General features: G+C 39.4%; 1 protein-coding gene across 1 annotated transcript; it reads left to right on the forward strand.

Moving 5' to 3' along the window:
* The first annotated feature begins 2,600 nt into the window (after positions 1-2,600).
* On the forward strand, positions 2,601-4,170 carry LOC136414651 (transcription factor Sox-2-like). Its single transcript, XM_066398805.1, has one exon. The coding sequence runs from the start codon at positions 2,690-2,692 to the stop codon at positions 3,695-3,697; it is 1,008 nt and encodes a 335-aa protein (XP_066254902.1). The 5' UTR covers positions 2,601-2,689; the 3' UTR covers positions 3,698-4,170.
* The last annotated feature ends 17,804 nt before the right edge of the window (positions 4,171-21,974 follow it).

A 21,974-nucleotide genomic window follows, 5' to 3' on the forward strand; every position in this document is an offset into this window, starting at 1 on the left:
GTTTGTTGAGTGGGTCATCCAATGGGATATTCTAGCTCCATGTACGTTGGATTCGCACGGTCAAAGACCAGAAAAAAATACTAAAAACAAGCAAAAACATGCTTCCACTGCACTAACTACTCTGCACGAACCAATTTCAATGTAAACACCAATATCCTATCCCAGGCCGAGCTAAGCCAAACACAACCTCGTCGTAGTAAAACTGTGTCAACACGGCAAATTGTGCATGCGGCCATTGTAACCGGGGGCCCATCAAAGATGCATGAGCTGTGCCGAGCCTGGACCGCGCCCCAGGGCCGTGTTTGATTTTAATACATTTTCAATGAGGCCCCTATCTTGAATCTCTCTCTGTTTCGAATCATTGTCGACGTTGTACGCGCCGGAGCAATATGCTTTTTATAATTTAAAGTTAAATTTTTAATTTGCACCCTTGGAAACTCAATTTTTAATTTAGCGTATGTTTGGTTGCAGGTGGAAAGGCTACGGATCCGGAGAGATGCGCAGACTTCGCACTAAGGGACTTTTCATGTATACACATTTGAAAAATAAAAGTTGTTTGGGGTTTTCTGGAAACCTCAATGTAGAAAACGTGACAAGAAAAGTACTTGTTCTTTTAATTTGCGTCTTTTCTTACCTCCGTGTGATCCCCGAGGTGCCCTTGGCACACTGACCTGGCTTAACCGATCCGCAACAATTGCAAAACCAAATTGCTATAATCTAGAGTGCCACGTAAGTCAGGTAAGTAACCGAGCGTAATGCGTGGGTTACGCATCTGGACGCGGGATAATTCCCCCAATTTTCATGATCGTACGCGCATGAAGCATGCGCGAGACGTCGATCAGGTGATCGCACGCGAGTGACAATCTCGCGTAAGTGACGGGTAAATGCGATAATAACGCACACATGTGCAGTCAGCGGTGCAAAGCAACCACTTGAGGGTTTCGCGACAAAATAGAAAATTGCAGGGTTTGGCTATCTCTGTGGTTTCGCCTGCGAGGCACATTTTCCAAAGAACAACGCCTGCGAAAGAGAACTGAGGATGTGAGTTTAGAGGCTCAAGTGTCACTTTCGCAAAAAGTTCTGTTAGAGGTTGTACAGGGTGGTTCAAAAACGAGGCTTGCGTAAGTTGTGGCAGACTTGCGCAATGATCTCGCCAGTCAAACGCAGTTTTGAAATTAAAGAAAATATCAATGATTCCTAAGATATGCGAAATAGCACAAAAAAAGTTATAAACAAAGTAAATGAAGCTACTCATCTCTCTGTTTGCCACACCAGTTTTCACAGAAATCTTTCTTTTTCTGACACGCTGACAGGATATAATTATCCTGGTGAAAGCTGCACATGTCAGTAATTTGCTGTGTCATTATTTGATTTTAATTACTAGTAGTAGATGTAAAAATTATTCAATGATAATTATTCCATAATAAATCAGGAAACCTGAAGTAAAATAAAACAACATTAACACCATCTGAAACACCCTTGTCCTATAATTATTACGAAGTAATGAATAAGACAAGGAAACACCTGCGTAGAACCATTATGTAAGAGAGAGACAAGAGTTTAACTGAAACCCAACAGAAGTGAAAAATTATCAAAAAAAACTAATTTTTTTCCCCTGATCGACCCTTTTTTTGTGAGCAGTGTACTCCAATTTCGGTGGAAATTTTTGGTTTTAAGTTTATGTTACTGCTAGTGGCTTTGATACTTTTTCGGGCAGAAGTAATGGATTTAAGAAAATTATTAAAAATGATTTTAAGAATTCCTCCAGTACGTTTTTGGTGTAACTAAAAAGCGGTTGACATTTTGGATTTTTATAGACGATATTTTCGGTTTCAAACAGATGCTAAAGTCAGTGGCGTAGATTTACTATTTGCCCCCAGAAAACGTCAGGGACGTACCAAAAGAGGTTAAAAAGGTGAAAACACCAAAAAAGTTCAAGTAAACTGAAACTTTATCATTGTGATATATCAGATTCCACGCAGATTGAGAGCTCACATTCTCCGCATTCATAAAATATTGACACCCTGTATCAATTCAGGTTAGTATAGGGAAAAAACTGACAAAAGACATCCGTCGGATAACCGCGAATGAGCCCTTTGAAAATCCCTTCATTATCTTCTTCTAAATGACCGACGCAAAAAAATCCCTGGCACTTAGATCCGGTCGGCGCAGCGGCCTGAATCTCGTGAGGAATACCTTTGAAAGTCTCCACGTTCCCGAGCTAATTCCCCTTTATGCCCACAACCTAAAAGATTTAACGTTTTACAGGACACAGAGCAGCTCATTAATTACTAGCAAAGATTTTTAAGCACGAAATGATGCGCTTATATTAATTAATTATTATTGCTCGGTACGACGACGTGCCGTAAAAATACCCGCTAGGTATAATTAGTAATCGGCCAAATAATTAGCAAACAGGGTCGTCGCGCGCACGCTGCCACTGCGTCTTGTCCAGTGGCGGGGAGAGAAAGGGGCGGAGGCCTGCCCGCGATTGGCAGGAGAGAAACATGGCAGGCGGCGCCAGGGAGTGGGGGGGCCCCGGCGGTGCGAACAGGGGCCGGTTTGCCCTTAAAACGTTTTAGTTTTAGTTAGTAGACAGTTTCGCTTCGCACGGTACGTGGTGCACGTTGTTTGGTGTATTTAAGTGCGTTTAAGCACACCTTTCAAACTGTTCGCGTCGGCGGGAGAAATGTTGACCATGGAAACGGACCTCAAAGGAGGTAGTTTACACGCGACGATGCCGCCGCACCATGGTCTCCCTTACAATGCGCTGGGACAACCCATGCATCAGTTGCCTCACCAAATCCACCATCAGCCTCCTACGCCTCAGTTACACCATCAGCACCCTCAGAACCAAGCATCTCAAGCAACTAACAACAACAACAGCAAAGCTCAGAATATGGAGAGAGTAAAGAGGCCCATGAACGCTTTCATGGTGTGGTCCCGAGGCCAGCGGAGGAAAATGGCTCAAGAGAACCCCAAGATGCACAACTCGGAAATATCCAAGAGACTCGGAGCTGAGTGGAAGTTGCTAAGTGAGTCTGAAAAGAGGCCTTTTATTGATGAGGCCAAGCGCCTCAGAGCAGTACATATGAAAGAGCATCCGGATTATAAGTACCGACCTAGGAGGAAGACCAAAACTTTGCTGAAGAAGGACAAGTACCCCTTGGGAACTTCGAATCTGTTGCCTTCAGCCGCAGAGGCGGGGAGACCCCCGCAGCAGCAACAAGTGACCGCAAGAGAGATGTATCAGATGCCCAATGGATACATGCCCAATGGGTACATGATGCATGATCCTAACTCCTATCAGCAGCAATACGGTGGCGCCAACTACGCCAGGTACGACATGGGGCAGATGCAGCATCAAGCTTACATGAACGGCACTTACGGCGCCTACGGAACCACCTCTTTGCCTCAAGGTTCCCCCTATGGGATCCCCAACTCACACAGCCCCTCAGGGAGCAGCATAAAGTCGGAACCAGTGTCTCCAACTTCGAGCTTGCACACACCAACCCCCGGTGGTGGCGGAGTTAAGAGGGAATCTTATCCTGGAGGACAACAACAACAAGGAGATTTAAGACAAATGATTAGCGTGTACCTGCCGCCGACGGATGGTTCCCATCACATACAACACCAGTACGCGTCCTCTCCCGACTCTATGGGACCCGGGCCTCTGGCACCGTTGGCGCACATGTGAGAACCGCTGTTCGCGGCACCGGAACTCGACATGCCGCCTATTTGACATGTTTGTGATGTTAAGACTTTTTGTATATACGGTTCAGTTTGAGTAACATGATGGGTTGAATGATGGGTTCCTTAAACCGCTTCAGTATTGCGAGCAAAGCCTTAAGGGATGACAGGCATGTAAGTTTTCAGTGTATTACGTTTTGACACTATAAAGAGGCCTATGGGTACCCAAAACAAACGCCGCACGACCGGAGCCGCGCTTCTGATTCGCTCAATTTCTTTTGTTTTGGCTCCGCGCGGGGGCGAATGTGGCGTGTGCCATGACTAGTTTTTTTCTAATTCTTTTATGTACCTACTTGGGGTTTGGAGCGTTTTCACGGGTGCCGAATAGTCTGCGATAGGGAGCATCAACATTGATTTGTCTTGAAAACCAGGACCATTAATTTGGGGCTATAAGTATCGAGGACCTTTTCGGAAGCTCATTGAAACAACCAAATTCTATATAAAAAAAAATTGAAAGTTATTAAGATCGTCAGAGATTTATTAAAAAGGTTCGCTCATGTTGACTCGGTAGTTTTTCGAGTGAAGGACCCTCTACATATCCAGCGCGTAACCGAAGATGAATCCAAAACTCTGGCTTTTGCAAAATTTTAAATTTTTTTTCTTTTATCATGAATGTGATATATTAGTATTATGGTTTCGCTGTAGCCCCATACAAAAAGGTACCGCATTTTGCTTCTTATTGTTGCTGGCTACGCACGGCGGGCCAATTGCCTTGGTTCACCACTGCTACCCCCTAGACCACTAAATGTAGAAGGTCGGTTAAATAAGTTAAAAGTTACTAAATTTGAGAATAAATAAAAACCAAGTTCTAAATTACATTGGAATTACGAAATGTTGAGAAAAAAATTGTTTTTAAAAAAAACAGTTTTTTCAAAATAAATAAATATTTCCCAGTTCTGCAATTCGATGTTTTGACGGTTTTTTTCTTAAAAAAAGCACTTTAGTTTTTCCCAATATCCCCTGCACCAAGTGAATTTTCAATTTTTCTTTTTTTTAGTTTAAATTTTTTGAAACTTTACTAATAAATTTAGCTTTCCAATAAATTTGATGTTTGCCTTCATTTAACCGAGCATTTAATCGACCTTAGCACTCTCAGGCTAATCAGAGCAGGCAAGTAAACCATGTCAATTGGTCTACCCTGTATATTCCCCCGTCAGAAAACGCTCTTGGATCGCTTTTTCAATCCCATTTAAAAACCATTATTTGTTATATATATATTCAAGGACTAACTTTTTCGATCGGTTACCCAACTTTTTATGCTTTTTGCCCACAATTTCTTTGAAACACCACTGTGCGTATTACAACAGTCGACCTGGCACCAAGACAACTATTGACCTATTGAAACAACGACTATTTTTTAAAGTTCTTTCTCGACTTTTACACACTTTTTCCAGTCAGGGAAACCCCGCTTAACACACACATATCATATATGTATGTGTAGAAAATTGTATTAGAACGGAATGCTTTCATTCCGAAACTGTTAAGCCTTCAGGTCCTTTTACAAAAACCATCACTATTTATCGAAATTAGAAAACGGGAACACCGTGAATAAATGATTAATAAAATTAGTTTATACACAGTGTCCCGAAATAACACGCATATATGTATTTTGGGAGCCTTTTACCTACTGGTAATATGGGTATCATGTTATTTCCCCACAAAATATATATGGTAAATAACATGATTATTTTCACTTACACATGATGTCGCAAACGCTGCCTTATTGTACTACCGGTGTTACAATATCAGATTTTTTTACTCCAAAACTCTTTCAATTTTTGAGATATCAAACTATATCACCATTTACATTTTGAGTCCGTGCGGTCTGCCACAATAAATTAGTAGAAGACACCGGTGTCTGTTGTAGTCTTATCAAATGACCCTGAAGCAGACACCGTTGTCTGTCAAGGCATTCAATGTATTAAATGAAAAACCTTCTAAGTAATCGCCTCCCTAACTACATAATATACATGCTATTTCCGAAAATTAACGTAGATGGGCAACCTCTGGGGTGAATTCTTCGTTAGTGAGATACAGATTCAATGCCACTAGAAGCCAGTAAAACACAACGAATCTTGATTGTTTTTTAATGAAACACCCCCGGGGATGACTAGTATACTTTACGTATTTGACAAGATCTTTTCACGCTGATTTAAAATACATAATTTGTAGATATTCGAACCAGTCGTTTTTGATAAAATCGAATTTCATTTTCTATTTAGGGCACGATTTGAAGTGGTTAAGTGACCCAGTTAGTCGTGGAACGACAAATGACACAACATGAACAGACATTCCGTATGACGTTGTTGTTTTATATCAACGATGTTCTAATGTTTGATGGAACCGATATCTAAACAAAAGAGATATAAGCTGGTATTTGTGCGTCATATGTTGACTTTGCTTATATTGACGTTTATCTCTTCATGGCCACTTAGATGTGAACTATTAAAATGTCAAAATTAGAAATTTCGAATTTGAGAAACGCAAAAAAATGAATAATCTTTGAAATCTGCGTGAAAACATCTTTTAAAAGAAACTTCTATTATCAGAAAAAACAACACAAAGTTAACTGAATTTTGACGGTGTCAGATAACTTCAATTTATTTTCAATAATTTTTGTCTCTGTCAAAAAATTTTGACATCTTTGACATTTGTCAAAATATGTACAGATTCGAGTATACAGGACTGATTCATATTGAAGGAATTCAGAACCAAAGCGCTTCGAATCAGTTAGGCAGCGTGAATCCTGAACGGGTCGAAGCACAATAGACTAAACTGTCAATAGCCGTAGCGTGTCGAAACATAAAAATTTATGGCTATGACACATATAGCTATAAATATCTGGAAGCTTATTCTGTAAGGAATAGCCAGAAGCTCGTTTTAAGATTGATGTATTATGGGTTGCCTTCTTCACTTTCTCCTTCCTTATTTCTCTCAATATGCCAAATACTGAGGGAATTTCTCGCTTGGTCTGTACCAGGAGAGGTTGATGCTGTCGATTCTCTTGTGCAACCCACAATACTTCATAGCCACAGCGAGAGTTTCTCCAAGTTCTTTAGAAAGGGAGCCCCAGTTTCAACTTCTAGTAGGTTTCACAGTCATAGTCGTAACCGAAAATGCGGGTTGTTGCCTTATGATTGCGTTCACTACATGCCTAGTCGAAATTTCCATTATTTTCTTTTGAAAATAACCTCTACCTTAAAACGAGCAATTAAGCAGTGACCAGGCGAGCGAATCAAATGTGCAAACAAACCCAAGCATAGCTAACGCAGCGCTTTGCGGTACTGCTCAGAAAAATAGGAACCGCTTCAATAAATCACTTAAAGCGATCCGTCTGATCAGCTATGGTGCGTTTTGAGGGTTTCCACCATCCATTAAAAGACTATAACATTTTTAGGACCACTACTTGTGAAATATTCATAAAATTTTAAATACCTTCCGAAGCAAATTCAAAGGGTGTAATTTAAAAATTTTTCTTCACAGCAGGTTTTCGTACTAAGCATGCGGTCCCCAATTTCATCAAATTTGGAAAAAACATGTCTTCGTTGAAAACTAAATTTCGGAGCTACAGCGATTTTTGATTCTCGCAAAGCCAATCGGGTAACTCATCCGTCAAATGACGTAAAAATTAAGAATAAATTCGATAATAATTTTTGACACCTGTCTAATATGCGCACGCGCGTGCGGCATTCTGTAAGGACCAACCAATTTCAGATCTAGTTCAGAAAATGTCACGTTAGTTCCAAGAAGCGGTCACTTAAACTTCATAATAATCGATTTTATTTTGAGGTTGAAGTTTGATTTTCAGCAGTCGCATTTCATAACAGAAGTTCTCAGAAACGGTGCCCGTCAGCGCGTTGAAAATACGCCAATTTTTTCAATGTTTATTAATATACAGGGTGTCACATTATGCCCTCGTAACACGTTCTGGGAAATCACCCTGTAGCTCTGACAGGGTGCTTCACCTTCACGTGGGATTGTACATGTGAAAGAACGCGTTCCTGTAACCAACGTCACAATTTCTTCGGGACTACTTCATCTGCAAGTGGTTAAGGGTACCTGGGTCGCTCTCAGCGAAATATTTGTTGTTCGTAGTATAATGTCGCCATTCCCGCCTGAAGCTGACAAAATACGCCGAACTAAACAGGTCAACAAATATGTATTTGGCTGATCGCTTATATTCGGGATTCGCCGAATGCCGCAGACGTGTGCCATTCAGTTTAATGGTAAACCGTTGTAATTCCTCTTACTGATATGAAAGCGATGTAAATTTCAAGAATACACTGCCAGGCACAGGTGTAATGCACAGGGTGTTTCGAAAAAACATAAAAATCATTTCTCGTGCACTAATGTCTCAAGAGCTTTTAAGTTTTCCTGGATTTATGGAACCGAGAATTGGGCTACTGAGTCGCTACAATGTATCATTACGTTGCATATACTGAGAGGGCTATTGACATTAGCCCTCGGTATAAGTTAGCCCTTGAAGATAATTTTTTAAAAAAACGCGTTTTTGAGCTAACTGATGGTTAAGGGGTTGGATTGAAAAACTGACTCTATATGAGAAAGACTCCAGTTTATAATGTGGCAACCAAAGTGACGACTTGTAAATACCTGTATAAGTTTCCTCGTCCTCCTTGTAATGCTACATGTTTATATGGCTCTGTTTACTTTTTAGGTTCACGTTGGTATTTTACGAATAACAAAACTGTGCCGGTTTGCTGATAATTATATGCTCGAAACGGTCGATTCTGAAATTTATTTTAAATCAAATCTGACTGACTGCAATTTTCGAGGCTATTTCTATTCTAATAATGTTGTAAATTTCCCAAAAACAATCGTTAACTCGCACTCAATTTTTAAACTTCTAGGCCTGCGTCACGCCTAGATTCTATTAACTTTTTATCGGACAAATAATTTGTTGTTCTTAGCAGGTTTTAATGTGCATTTTACAGTACTAAGTTTCACTGGTAAATTATATGTGGCAACCGCATTATCCCGAATAATCACAGCTTGAAAAAAAGGAAAGAAAAGAAAGAAGAAAAAAGTCTAAGAAAAAGAAATTTTGATTTTTGTGATATTTTACCATGACAGAAAAATAGTCGGCATATTTAGCAGATGACTATGACCGTGGCCCACTGAGCTGTCACTGTGGCTCACTGTAACCACCACTATGCCTCATTCTAACTATATCTGTGGCTCACTGTAACTGCCACTTTGGCTCAATGTAACTGTAACTATTGTGTTTTAGTTATTGGTATTTTGGGGTTGTCAGTTAATACTCTCTTGATTTGGGTTGAGAAATGGCTTAGTAGTTATCAGGAGTGTGTAATATACAACTATATTCATGGTTATAGTATCGAAATCTTTTTTTCTTATGCGTTTATTTTCGATAAAAAACATTTATTTTTTTGTGATTATTCTCTACAAAAGAAATTCATTTTGCAGAAATTTCGTAAGTTTCTTAAAGAATGCACATGTGATCTCCACACGTACAGGGTGTTTTCCACATCCCCACCGTCTCTTTTCCACACCTTTTATCACTAAAGAACTTACAGCACCAATTTGTGCTTTGGGAGGTAGGTTATGGGTAGCCTCCGACCTTCCTTTTCCTCTTTCTAGGGGTACCTTAAGGTGCTGGATCGTCTTCAAGCCCCATGACTTTGTCCGTCGCTAAGTAAGTACTCGCTCTCAAAAAATCATTTTAGGCAAGATTTGATTGTGGTGTTTTGAAGTTTTCCGACTCAAGAACGGTAAGAATTTCCCAAATATTCCCCGATTAATGCTATGCATATATCTCGACTTTAAATGTTTTTCAAAACTTCCAGTTTAAAATTCAAAAGTTTCAATATTCATGCTACTATAACTCAGTTAACTCTCGACTTGTCTTGAGCTCACTATTAATGTAGCTTTTCTGAGCTTTTTTCCTTCTGTAACTCTAGCGGCTCTTACGCCAAAATATCGAAGTTCTGCCAAATGCAGCGAGAATGTAAAGTTCTTATTAAATGAAAATTATTATACTCCTCGGTTAATTTTTTTTCCGTCAAACTAACTTACTACGCAAGCCTTCCAAAACCTGGAGAAAGCCATCTAAAATTTAACGCACGTAATCGTCATGAAACTTATTCACCAATAACACAAGCTGAAATGAAAGCCTCGAAATTAAAAACATCCAGAAAATGTCAGTCGGAACTAGGTCTGATATGCAGGCAGGCCGTTAAATTAGAAAGCAAACGTACATATATTCATCGAATTGTTTTACTTCTTGTATTTGATGAGTTGTATTGTCTTTATCGGTCTGAAGATAAACGTCCTTATTAAAGCCAACGTGAACCAAACCCTTACATTTAGCTGTACATACACTAATTTGAGATTTACCACAAGACTGAAAGCAATGCCTCTTTGGTTGTAAAGAAATTCGTATTCGTCAGGTGTTGGCAGATCAGGTTAGAAATTCAGTGTTTTTCGATTGAGCAAGGCATGACCGATATGGAAATAATCAAGGAAACAATCGACCAAATCGAAATAATGCTTTGGTGTTTGTCAATTATCGTTTCTTGCGGCGCTAGTCTTGCTTTCTATCGGTTATTGTTTTAGATTGATTTGGATCATTTCAAAGGCTGTGTTAAATTGTGATCAGTCAATTATACACCTAAATGGAGTTACAAGAGTATCTTCAAACGAAAAAACGGTGTGCGTGATGAGGAATAGTGCTAAAAAGGCATATTTTTCGTTTGTTTAAAATAAAAAGGAATTGACGAATATTACTTCTTATAAGCAAAATTACCTTCAATTTCTTCCGTGACTTCAAGGTCTGCTCATTTTATAATTTTCTGGTAATATTTTCGTAAGAAAATCTTCACCGCATTTCTCCGCGATTCAAGGAAGAGATTGAAGGATCATTTGGCAATAACGTTCTAATTGCTTTTTCATGAAATTCCGTTTCTCAAACATCACAATTTTTCTTTCCAGTGAATGCTAAAACTGCTATATGTATGTTACTAGTTCGCAATTAATTTTACGTTTCAAAACATCATGTGTCAAAACACTGTTATGTATTAAAACACTGTCGTGTGTCCATACACTGTTGTGTGTCAACACATGTCATTATCCTCTTTATATCAAATGAGACATTGCTTTAAGTCGGAAATCAACTCGATAACTACAATGATTTTTCACACACCCTCACACCCCCCTACAGGACTTCTTGTTACTTCTTGTTAAATGTATATTTAAAAAAAGTGAACTTACTACTTATAGTTTGTTAATTTGAAGGATTGTTCGCATTATATTATGTTGTCTACTATATTATGTGAGAATACAAAAGATTGTGATATAGGCTGCGTCGTTCAGATGATGCGCAGTGTATATTGGATATCACTACGATGTACTTTGTAAATATTAATTAATAGGGTGTAAATAGGATTGTATTTTTAGTTTCCATATTTTCAATTGTGTACAGTGTGTTACAGTTATTAGTCAATGGAATGATAATGTGAATATATTGAAAAATTGACAAGTTTCCTGGTGTTTTTCTTATTTATTTAGTAGAGAATCGGACGATTTTGAGTTCTTAAGTTCTTTTTATGTCCCAGTACTATCGGGGTTCGAACCTACTGTGCCGCGTTACATGTAGGCAACCATTGAAAGCGAACCGCTGAACATTCATTTGATCACAATTAACTCATTTGGATATTATTTATGTTTATAATAATATGTTCAAGGTTCAGGGATCTATGAGCTTTTTGTGGAGGTTTTAAGCGATTATCCATCTATTTTTTAACTTTTAATATAACCTACTAGTGGGTATTTTAAAAGAGAAATCTATATCAATTCTGCCTTTGTAGGACAGACTTGCCCAGAAGATTTCCTGGAAAAAAGGCTATTAAGAGGGAGAAAATATGTTTTATTATATTTTACACGAATGCAAGGATATTGTCTGCTAAATGGCCGCAGATTCCTCTTATTTCCATGAATGGTCAGTTTGAATGATGTTCTGCTTTTCCATGGAGCGCGTGTTCGTTTTCAACGCTAGTGTCTACTTTATGGTCTCGAAATTTACCCAAAAATTATTTGAAAAGAAAGATACAGATTCACGGGATTCTCACTTTTTTTACTGAAACGTTAAATTCTCTCTATCTCCCTTTTTACTTCGAAATCAAGAAATTTTCTGAAGAAAAAAGCTTTCAGCCAATCTATAAAGTTTCGATTTTTTTGGCCCAAATTTGCCAGGGATTTTCTTTCTGTCTATGGAATACATCCATATTTGTTTTCAGCAAAATTCGATCTTTTTTCGTGTTTGAAATCTACACCAAGAAATTGCCTGAAAAGAAAAACCTTTAGGGGGACATACGGATTCTCCCTTTTTGGGCTAAAATCTTGTAGCAAATTGACTCGAAAAAAAACTCATTCTTATTCAAGAGCTTTCTCCTTCTTGTATGAAATAGAAAATTTTAATCGATTAACACCTATTTTGCTTCAAAATCGACAGGGAAATTTAAGGCTTGCTGCCTCGGGAGATTTTTGCTCATTCTAAGGAATTCTTCAACTATCCTGGTGCGGCTAAGAAAAGACAATATCTATGAGATCCTTAAAAATATGTCGAGCATTTTCAGAATCTTTGACTAACTTGAGGGGGCTGCATAGAAGAGAAATCGCGCATTTTTGTTCAAGCGAGCGAGAAGGAAATTATCTGAATTTTTGTCCAACTCAAACTCTCCATAGAAGCAAATTTCCAAATTTTTTTACTAATGTAAGACAGCGAAATGAGGAAAATAATCACAGGGTTTTTTACTATTCTGAAGATAAGACCGATATCTATCGAACAAACCGACAAAAACCACCTCGAAATTTAAAAAAGAGAGGGTGCAATTTTGCCAATTTTTAAACTTTAAGCGCCGATATCTCTGGGAGCAATTACATTAAAAAATAAATCAAATTAATCGCCTCGCTGAATTCTATCAATCTGTACTGGGCTGGATGCTGTATCTCTTTTAGTTCCCGAGATATCAGGTCAGCACAGTAATGAGTTAGACAAAGACCATTGTTTGCGTGTCTTTAGCGGTGTTCTTTATCTAGTTCATGATCCTTATTGAACATAAGATATTGATCATGTATGATCGTAGAAGTTATGCCATAAAACCTCACATTTTTTTAATCAGAAAGAGGCGTCCCGTCGGACAAAATAGCAGTATATAAGGTGGCTCACTTAAAACACAAATGATGGCGTCCTTGATGAGCTACTTGGTTATAATACTTGACCCGGATTGACGTATTTTTGAAATATTTTTTCTGGTTTTCGAAATATTAGAGCAACTTTAATACTGATTTTGAAGATTTACAAACAGCTTCAAAATAAAAAAAAGTTCTTCGAACTGTGTCTTTAAGACTCCAAGGCGTCAATGGAGATTCGCAGGGGCAATACAGTGTCTGGGCCACTATGTAGAACGTTTTTGAAATCTTTGACTAGTCTTAAATTATCATACAAGAAATTTCTTGGAATTTTTAGGTCTAATAACAAAAGCTTTGATTTTTGAAGAATTTTTGATAGTTGAACCCTCAGTGCGAGTGTAAAAAGAAATTTCGGAATTTTTGCTGACCTGCGGCGGCCAAAGAAATACAATTGTAACGGGATTTTTTGCTATTCTGAGTCACCATGGAAGACATTTTTAGTATTTCGACTAATTTGAAGTTACTCTAGAAAAAAATCTTAGATATTTTTACTCACTTGAACTGGGAGTGAAAGGAAAGTTTTTCAATTATTGACTCAATTCGCACACAAACTGTGTATGTACAACTCGAAAATCTTGAAATTTATGACTAGTTCGAATTGCCAAAAGGACAACACTTTGGGAATTTCCGACTTATTTAAGCCACCATTTATATGACGATTTTATTTATTTTTTTCAAGTTTCTACTTTTTGAGAAATCTACTAGAAAATCACCTGTAACCTATGTACCATATTTCAAGGACAAATAGATACCGGGCGTTTTTGCTAGAGGTGGCTCACGCTCACACCTAATATTTTTTCTGCAGTTCCAAATTAATTTTTCGGAATAATAATGAGTCAGATAGAGACCATTGTTCGCGTAACTTTGGGCGTGTTCTTTATCTAGCTCATGATCCTTATTGAATGTGAGATATTCATCATGTGTGATCATAGAAATTATACCATAAAACTTTATATTTTTTAGACCAAGAAGAGGCGTCTCGTCGATCCACAGAACATTATACGCAGTGGCTCATTTAAATTTTAAATAAGTTGTGTCATTGATTACGCACTTCTCATAGAGACCTGTTATAATCCTTAATTGCTACAATACTCGGTCCTGATTGCCTCACAACTGTTTTCCTTGCGATCAAAATAAAATAAAAATCGGAACCTCCCCCCAACCCCATGTGATCCAAGTCAACGAAAATCAGCCCCTCCCCGCTAAACTGCGCTCGCCGTGGGGTGTTCGGGTAATTGTACCGTGGGAACCGAGCTACCCCGTACCTCGTATTCATATATACACCTGTACACATGAGAACTAACTCAATGTGCAGGTATCCGAGATTTCAAATTCATGTGAAAGCACTTCGGTTCGCACGTAATTACCGGTGTCAGGACAAGGTATAAGAGCCAACCCTTTGGTTTTAGGTGACTAGGGGAGGATTTGCGGATGTGCGTGCACTACAACCTCAAATCGAAAATCTGATTTTGAACAATTTTAGAATAATTAAAGCCCCCACAATTGACGATTCGAAAACCGCCGAGCCCTTTGACCAGCACCGTGAAATTATAGCCCTTAGTTCAAATAAACTCGGCCCTAATACGATTGTGCTTAATGAAATTGAACGGCGCTGACCAGCGGCATTTCCAGGGATTTTGATGTTGATGGGAATTTAACTTGGAATCTTATATTTAATTATACAGCGTGTACGTCCAGAGCGGAGCCCCACACACATACACATACGGTATCTGGGTATTAAATCACAAGTGAAATATGCGCGTAGCCGAGCAGGCGTTAATAATGGGCATAAATATGCAGGTAATTAATTTGGTAAAATAAGCTTAGGGTCGGTATTCCAAAACAAAAATGCCCAGGGGACAAGTCGAGATAAAATACAAGTAGCTGTGTGCCCAGCGTGAGTCGCTTGTCCGACCGCGAGCGTCCGGTGTTATTTATGACACCGTCTTAGTGGATGGTGTGCGTGACACCTCCGTGTATGAATTAGCGTTCCTTCTTAACCTCTTTGCATGGTTCAGACTTAATTTGTCTCCGGGACTTAAGTGAAACTAATACTTTTCGCAAATTCGTTACTTAATGGGTGGTGCTAAGTGTTCTCTAGTCGTAGATTTTTGTGCAGCCAAACATGCAGTAGTATGGAGGTCTGAAACACATCCGCTGTGTCGCTGACTGCTTGATTGATTTTTTAGATATTTGATGGATGCCGTTCGAAGCGACGCGAAATCTGAAATTCCATTGTACATAATATGAATACAGATTATCTGCTTTTGGTCTCTACTTTCTTAGTTTTCCTCCTCGATCCACTTAACACGAACATTATAGATTCCTTCGCACATCAGTCCACCCCGCACAATCAACCCATAAAACAAGAGAAAACCGGCCTAATGAAGGCTTCGCGTGAACCGAAACCTGCCCCCCCAAATTAATTGAGCCCTCCGTTACGTGTTAGTCACGTAAATAGGCTTTTAAGTAGTTGCCCTTTTGTTTCGTTTTGTAGCTACCTGTGTAAATTACGTCTCGATGGGCATTCCTGCTGCCTCCTCCTCCTCCTCATCAAAGCACGTGGCCCGTCTAATTTCTTTGGAACTGGAGATGTGACCGGCGATAGCTACCGACACCATTGTGTGTAAATTGTAGGGTTTAGGTGACAAACGCAATTTATTTTCGATTTTGTTTGTTTGTTGTCGGAATAAAATTGGGTCCGTGTGGGCCGACGTTGATGATGGTAGTTTTGGCCCAACCCATGCCGGAAAGCCGGTCCACTTAACGCCTACTTGTTTGTGGAGCTACTTTTGTTTTGATAAATGGCCCTTGGTGGAGTTTCACTAATTTTCCCTAGGGGTGAACCATGCTGGTCTTAATTAAAAATAGATTTGCGTGCCTCCAGTCGGTCCAAGACCAGCGTTCGACTTACTTTCAATCCTGGAAATCTGAAACCTCGCTAGGACCAGTTTGTCTGCAGCCGGCTCCTGCAGTTGACGGCATCTAGCTTGTCGACCAATCGGGGGGCACCTTTGAGACAACGCAGCAAATTCCCCTGGTGCTCTAAGCTAATTTCCCGGTTTATGCAAAAAAAAAATCATGACTTTTGGGGGACTTTTTCGGAGCAGTTTTGGGGCGTGTTTCCTCGTTTCTCGTTTTCCTCCTTCGTCCATTATTACCGCACGCGACACAATTGGTTTTTCCTTTACCATCTGTCATCGAACATATACATTAAGCCCAATTTAGATTCATGCGGCAATTTCATGTTAACACGTTCCGTAATCGTATGATTACTACGCCATTCCGTAATGACTTAGCTAAAAGTCCGGCACGATTCGAGGGGAAGATAAGCGTTCCATAAATTATTCGACGTGTAAAATCGTATGTCGTAGTATACAGGGACATTTAAGGTAGCAGCGCTAATTTTTCTGGTGCGTGATATACACGAAATGTCGTGCGATGACATCTGAATTAAAGCGCAATCATCCATTTAGATCTATATCCACCGATTTGTATGTTATTTCCACGTCTGTGTTTTCGTGCATTCGAATTAAAGGACTTTCCGATATGCGCAGGCACGTCACGTTTTATGTTCGGGCATAATTTTTACCTTTAACGATCTTCAAGGCGAATTACACTTTGAGGTTTACCGAGAACAACTTTTAAGCAAATTTATGCAACCGCCGATAATTTTTAATTCGTGTTAGTGTAAAACAGTCTCCTCCCGCAACAACACTACCTAAAAGATCTCATGCGAGTTGCCAACATTCTGTAATACGTATCTCAATAGGTGAAAACGATTTTTCACCTTTTGGGTGTTTGCTCAAACCGGATTATCCCTAATCGCTGGCAGATCCGTCAACTTCCTATTTAGTCAAATAACTCCTTTTTCTCAAACATGGGCGGGGCCGGTAAATGACTGAGAAAGATTCCATTTGCTTAAAAGCTTATCCGTGAATGAGGCCGAACAATGTGCCAAAAGTCCAAAATTCAATCTAATCCTTAAAAATTTTAAAACCGAGTTTCTCCTCGTGTGAGGTCAAATTGTATTTGTCCATTTGCATCTGTTTGTAAACAGATGATAAAGCCTTTCAATCACTACAGTAGTACAACAAATGCTATCGAGCGTGAATGATAAGTTGCCAACCGGCAAGAGAGGAGACAAAACAGCTCTTAGAAAGTCAAGAAAGGTTGATGTAATGGTGGCCCGTTGAAGCGCTAATATTTGGCGTTAAAAAGTAAACAACAACGGCTTTTTGTAACATAATCGTTTAGGGGTAATTTTCAGAAGAGAGAAATACAGAAGTTTAGCTACGACCGCAGGATGGTATAATACTCGCGTATAATGGGCATCATTCGGCCAGGAAAATTGCTCGGGAATGATAGCCTTTATTATATGCTCATCTAATAATATGCTATTGTGTCTCTGCGATTTTGCGGTAATTCCGTATCCATTAGCACTCTTTGGTAATTATCTCGAAAAAGTTATTTCAAGTCGAAAAGTGAAACAGTTTGTAAGTGCCAGATAATCTGCATCAAAGTCATAACAATAAGCGAAACGTTTATGCAGGAAAAGAAGCTGGAAACCGGAGCTTCCCTAATCGAACTCGAAGTTTCCCAAACTGGCTTTCCACATTATTTTTTCATTAGGTCCCCGGTTGATAATAGCAGATTTGCGCAATCTGGCCCCACGGCCCATTTACTCTCATCAGGCTGAAAATTTAATGTCTTATTCGGCACACGCAATTGCCTTAATGCGTTTCTGTATTCCTCGATCATCCCTTTTCGGATAAATATTTGCCCGTATTTTCTACCGCTTGTAGATAGTTGTATCAAAAATATCACACGCGTTTTTCTTCATCCGGAAATAGGATTTAATTTACCATTTATCTCGATAATTGCCGCACGCCAAATGGGAAACACGCAGTATGATTTTGCTGCCAAACAACTTCAAACAGGGGGACAGCTAGAGGGAACCAAAAACCGCAGAATCAGTTCGTTTGGCTGACTATCGAATCCCAGCAGGAACCAGGGTGTCTTTGATTACACCTTTGCAAGTCTAGTGTTAAATTTCTGGTTTGAGCGAGGAAACTTGATATGTGTGTTATCTACCCAAGTTTCGCAAATAGCGCAGAAGTGACGTAACGAAGTTAGCTAGCGACATCTGCCGTCTTGAATAGTTACGAATAAAAACTCAATCGGGGTTCTAATAAATAATAAATAATTGATTGCGGGGGCCGAGATTCCCATGGTGGCGAGCACTTCCGCTTCCGGACAGGTGAGTAGCGCCTCCGCTAGATAGCACCGGGAAGCACGGTTGCCTGCAGGCCCACCGGACCGAGTACTGCTCTGATTTCGCACGAGCGACTCGGTTCGATAATTTTTTAGTCCTCACGTATGTCCTGTTTAACACGTGTGGCACCTTTGTCTAATTATCCTCATACAAAATCAACCCCAAACAACTCTTAAAATTACGAAATACTGACAAACACAGAGAGTAAAACATCAACGTAAACATAGCCTATAACTAGAGTTACGAATGAATACCTGGATTCTGCATCGCTGCAACTTGGTCACATGCTCAAAAGCAAGCAAATGCAGCTCATATAGAGCATTCAGCCCTGATCACCGAAGAACTTCGTGGTTATAATAAAGATTTAAACACAGATGAAAGATAATTACTGAACTTTTTATACATTTGAGACCTTTTTTGGCAAATGGGACGCCACTTAATGGCGGCCAAAAGGGAGAAAGTACGTCACTATGTCTTACATACATCAATTGCATAAACGCATTGCGCATCTCTGACGACAAAGTGACGTCATAACGAGATGACAAATAACCGCCTTTTTTCTAATTTTTTTAGGTTATGGAGACGACAATAGATTTGTCTTCGAAAATTTTCACAAGAGTATTTATCCGAGCCTTTACTAGAGGGTGAACGTTATTCTCAGTTGTCTTAGAACATGTTGATATCCGCAAGATATTATAGTCTATGTAATAAACGCGCGATAAAAATCGCCTGGCAATACGAGCTATAATAAGAAATGACGATATTGGAAGCGTGTTTAAATAGGTTTTGTATGAAGCAAGACTGTTCTAGCTACTGTGAGTGTATTATTTGATGGTACGTTCCTAGTTAGTGCACTTAAATTAGTAGCTGTAAGGCATATACAGCGAGAAAGAGGAATGCCCAGAACGAAGCAAGTCGCGCTGCCTTAAACGGTCTCCAGAGTAATTGATTACATCTTGGCCACCCACCCAGAAGTTTTCCCATTGCATAGAGAAAACATGTAACTGGTAACTGACGTCGGGACATGTAAGTACGGGTATTTCTTGATTCACTCAGTGTACTACGACTTGCGGTTGAACCCGTGCACGCGCCCTCAAATCAGCCATATGCAGCCCTGTAATAACAGGGCCCAAATGGTGCTGTGGTGGCGTGCGTCCGACATGTGAAGGGTGTCCGAAAATTGGTACTACCCTGAGGTCTAACCGGGCAGCAATCAAGGAAAAAACCTAAACATCAGTATTAAATTACCGATCTTAATTACTGATCTTCCTCCAGTTTTCGAGATCTGGACGTATCGTGTAACGAGTTCCAGCGTATGCGGATCGGATTTCGTACCTAGTGTTGTAATATATTCATAAAATTAAGCGGCCTGTCCGCCGTGGTACGTGTATAAATTAATAAAACAGTTTAGCTACCTGTTTCGAGTCGGTAGCATCTATCTGGGGGAAATATGGCCGTTAATCATGAGGTATGACGTTGGTATTCGGTGAAGGGGGTTTCTCAGTATCATCTGATGGTTCGGTTTGGTGGTACACCTCAGTGCACCACCACTTGAGAACCATTATTGACGCTGCTGCTACTCTCGTATACGCAAGCCATATGGTCCAGGTAACGAAAAAAATAGGTATAAAATCATCTGCAGCCACTTACTTTTACGACAGACTTCGGGGAACCACTCTTCAGGGGGTCGATTCGTCAAGGCAAATATTCTCGACCCTGTAGATGTCAACTTGTCAACCATGGGGAAAAAATCGTTTTACGACTTCTCGGGACGGTTTTATGAACGGTCTTCCGAGGTGGTACCCCAGTTGGTGGTACCTTAGTAGGTTAGATGATTGATTTTTCGTCAAACATACAAGGATGTTTTTGCCAAAGTCTCGTGGGACCCGACGGGCAATTAATCGGAACTCGAATTAACATTTCTCTGACGGTTTGAGGGTTTTTTACGTAATATCAGCATTTCTCATAAATCAATCGAGTATGATTTACGAGCAGTAAAATAGCCAATAAAAGACATTATTTTTAACTCAATTTTGCATTTGATTTCGTCGTAAATTTTGGTAGTCGTAAAAACCCTGAAGATGCGCGCTTTATTGGTACTATTTCGAAGGAACCCGACCATAAATCAGGTTTAAAATATTCGAGATGATCTTTACCTGCCCGTAAAGATTTTAAAAAATGTTAGAGAATTGTTAGGGTCCAGGTTATGCCTGATGGTATGAGACTAATACGGGTTTCATAACAGCAGTAAAATGCCCAAAAATCCCAACTTCGGTCATTATGTTCAAATGGAAATAACGAGGTGAGATGACACGTTACGGTGATGGACATCGATGATTTCCTGCGATTACAGGCACAATCCGGGGTAGGGCCAGCCGGAAATTGAGGAAGTTCACTTTCACCAGGAAATGAGCAGTCAATTAAACGTTCAAGCCGACATAATTTTAACCATTTTCCAACTAAATCCGACATTCGCACATCTCCAGGTAGTACCCGTGAAGGGTCCGTCATTAGCGACCATGAGACGCAACTTAATTCCTATAATTCCCTAGAATTCTTCAAATTAATTTCTCTCTCACTCTCTTTCTCCGACAACACAGACAGATCTTGATAATTTTCCTATAAAGTCCGTGTCACTTAACATTTCGGCGACTCATCCATCGGAGTAGATGGTATTTAAGATAAAAAGGCAATAACACGATGAGTGCACAGAATCCGCCTGTCGTACCGGCCAGATCAAGGTGTTAAACTGACCTCTCTGTTAGTGACCCTTAACAATCAATATTATATGTGTCAGCTGATCGATTTAGGCTCGAATTATTGAGTTCTGATAAGCTTAACTAGAAGAATAATATTCCTGTTGGACTTGGAAATAGGGGCCTGCCATTCGACATACCATTACTTTGTTTCCATTAAAAAAAGGTGTCGGGTCAAGCTATCAGCAACTAAATAATTTGATTCTTAGCCGATTAAATTCCGAATTTGGCTGATGCTGCAATTAGTTTTTAACTAACAGGTGATCATTTAAAAAAACTCGCAGTAGACGGTGAATCGGAAACGTTGAACGTTGATTGTTGTTATTTACCATCAAACATCTGGCGAACTGATGAACTTCTCCAAAATATGCTTCCGATATTTCAACGTCTAAATGTTCGGCCACACCCTGTGTATACTGTGCTAATCCTAGAGTGGTTCCAAAAAGAAAGTGTCCAGATTCGACACGTATAGCATCTACATCATCGATTGGATCGAAAAACAACATCTCAAAGATTTATTTATACAGTCTCCCAATTGTATGCGGCTACATAAATATTGGGTTCTTATATCTGTTGATATCTTTTAGATATAGACAGATACGAGGGCCAATTAGATTCTTTCAAAACGCGTTAAAATTAAAATTCTACGAATTATGATTTTAAGAATTCTAGGTACATCGTTTAACGTTAGCTTAAACAGAGGACAATTGTCTCGATCTTGCATTATAGAAGCAGAATTATAAATGGCCACTTTCGTCTTTGACAGTGTTAAACCTAACTTTTTCATGTAAAGAAAGTAGAAATGTTTCATACAGACAGAATCGATTGTGAATTGGTACTAGTTTTGGATAAATTGAAAACACCTAAGGAAACACATTTTCAATCTATCTTTATTTACCGCATGGTGCTAGATAAGAACAACGATTACTTAATTCATTTTGTTATTAACAACTTTCAATTTTTTT

The sequence above is a fragment of the Euwallacea similis genome, chromosome 18, assembly GCF_039881205.1.
Source record: "Euwallacea similis isolate ESF13 chromosome 18, ESF131.1, whole genome shotgun sequence".
NCBI lineage: Eukaryota > Metazoa > Arthropoda > Insecta > Coleoptera > Curculionidae > Euwallacea > Euwallacea similis.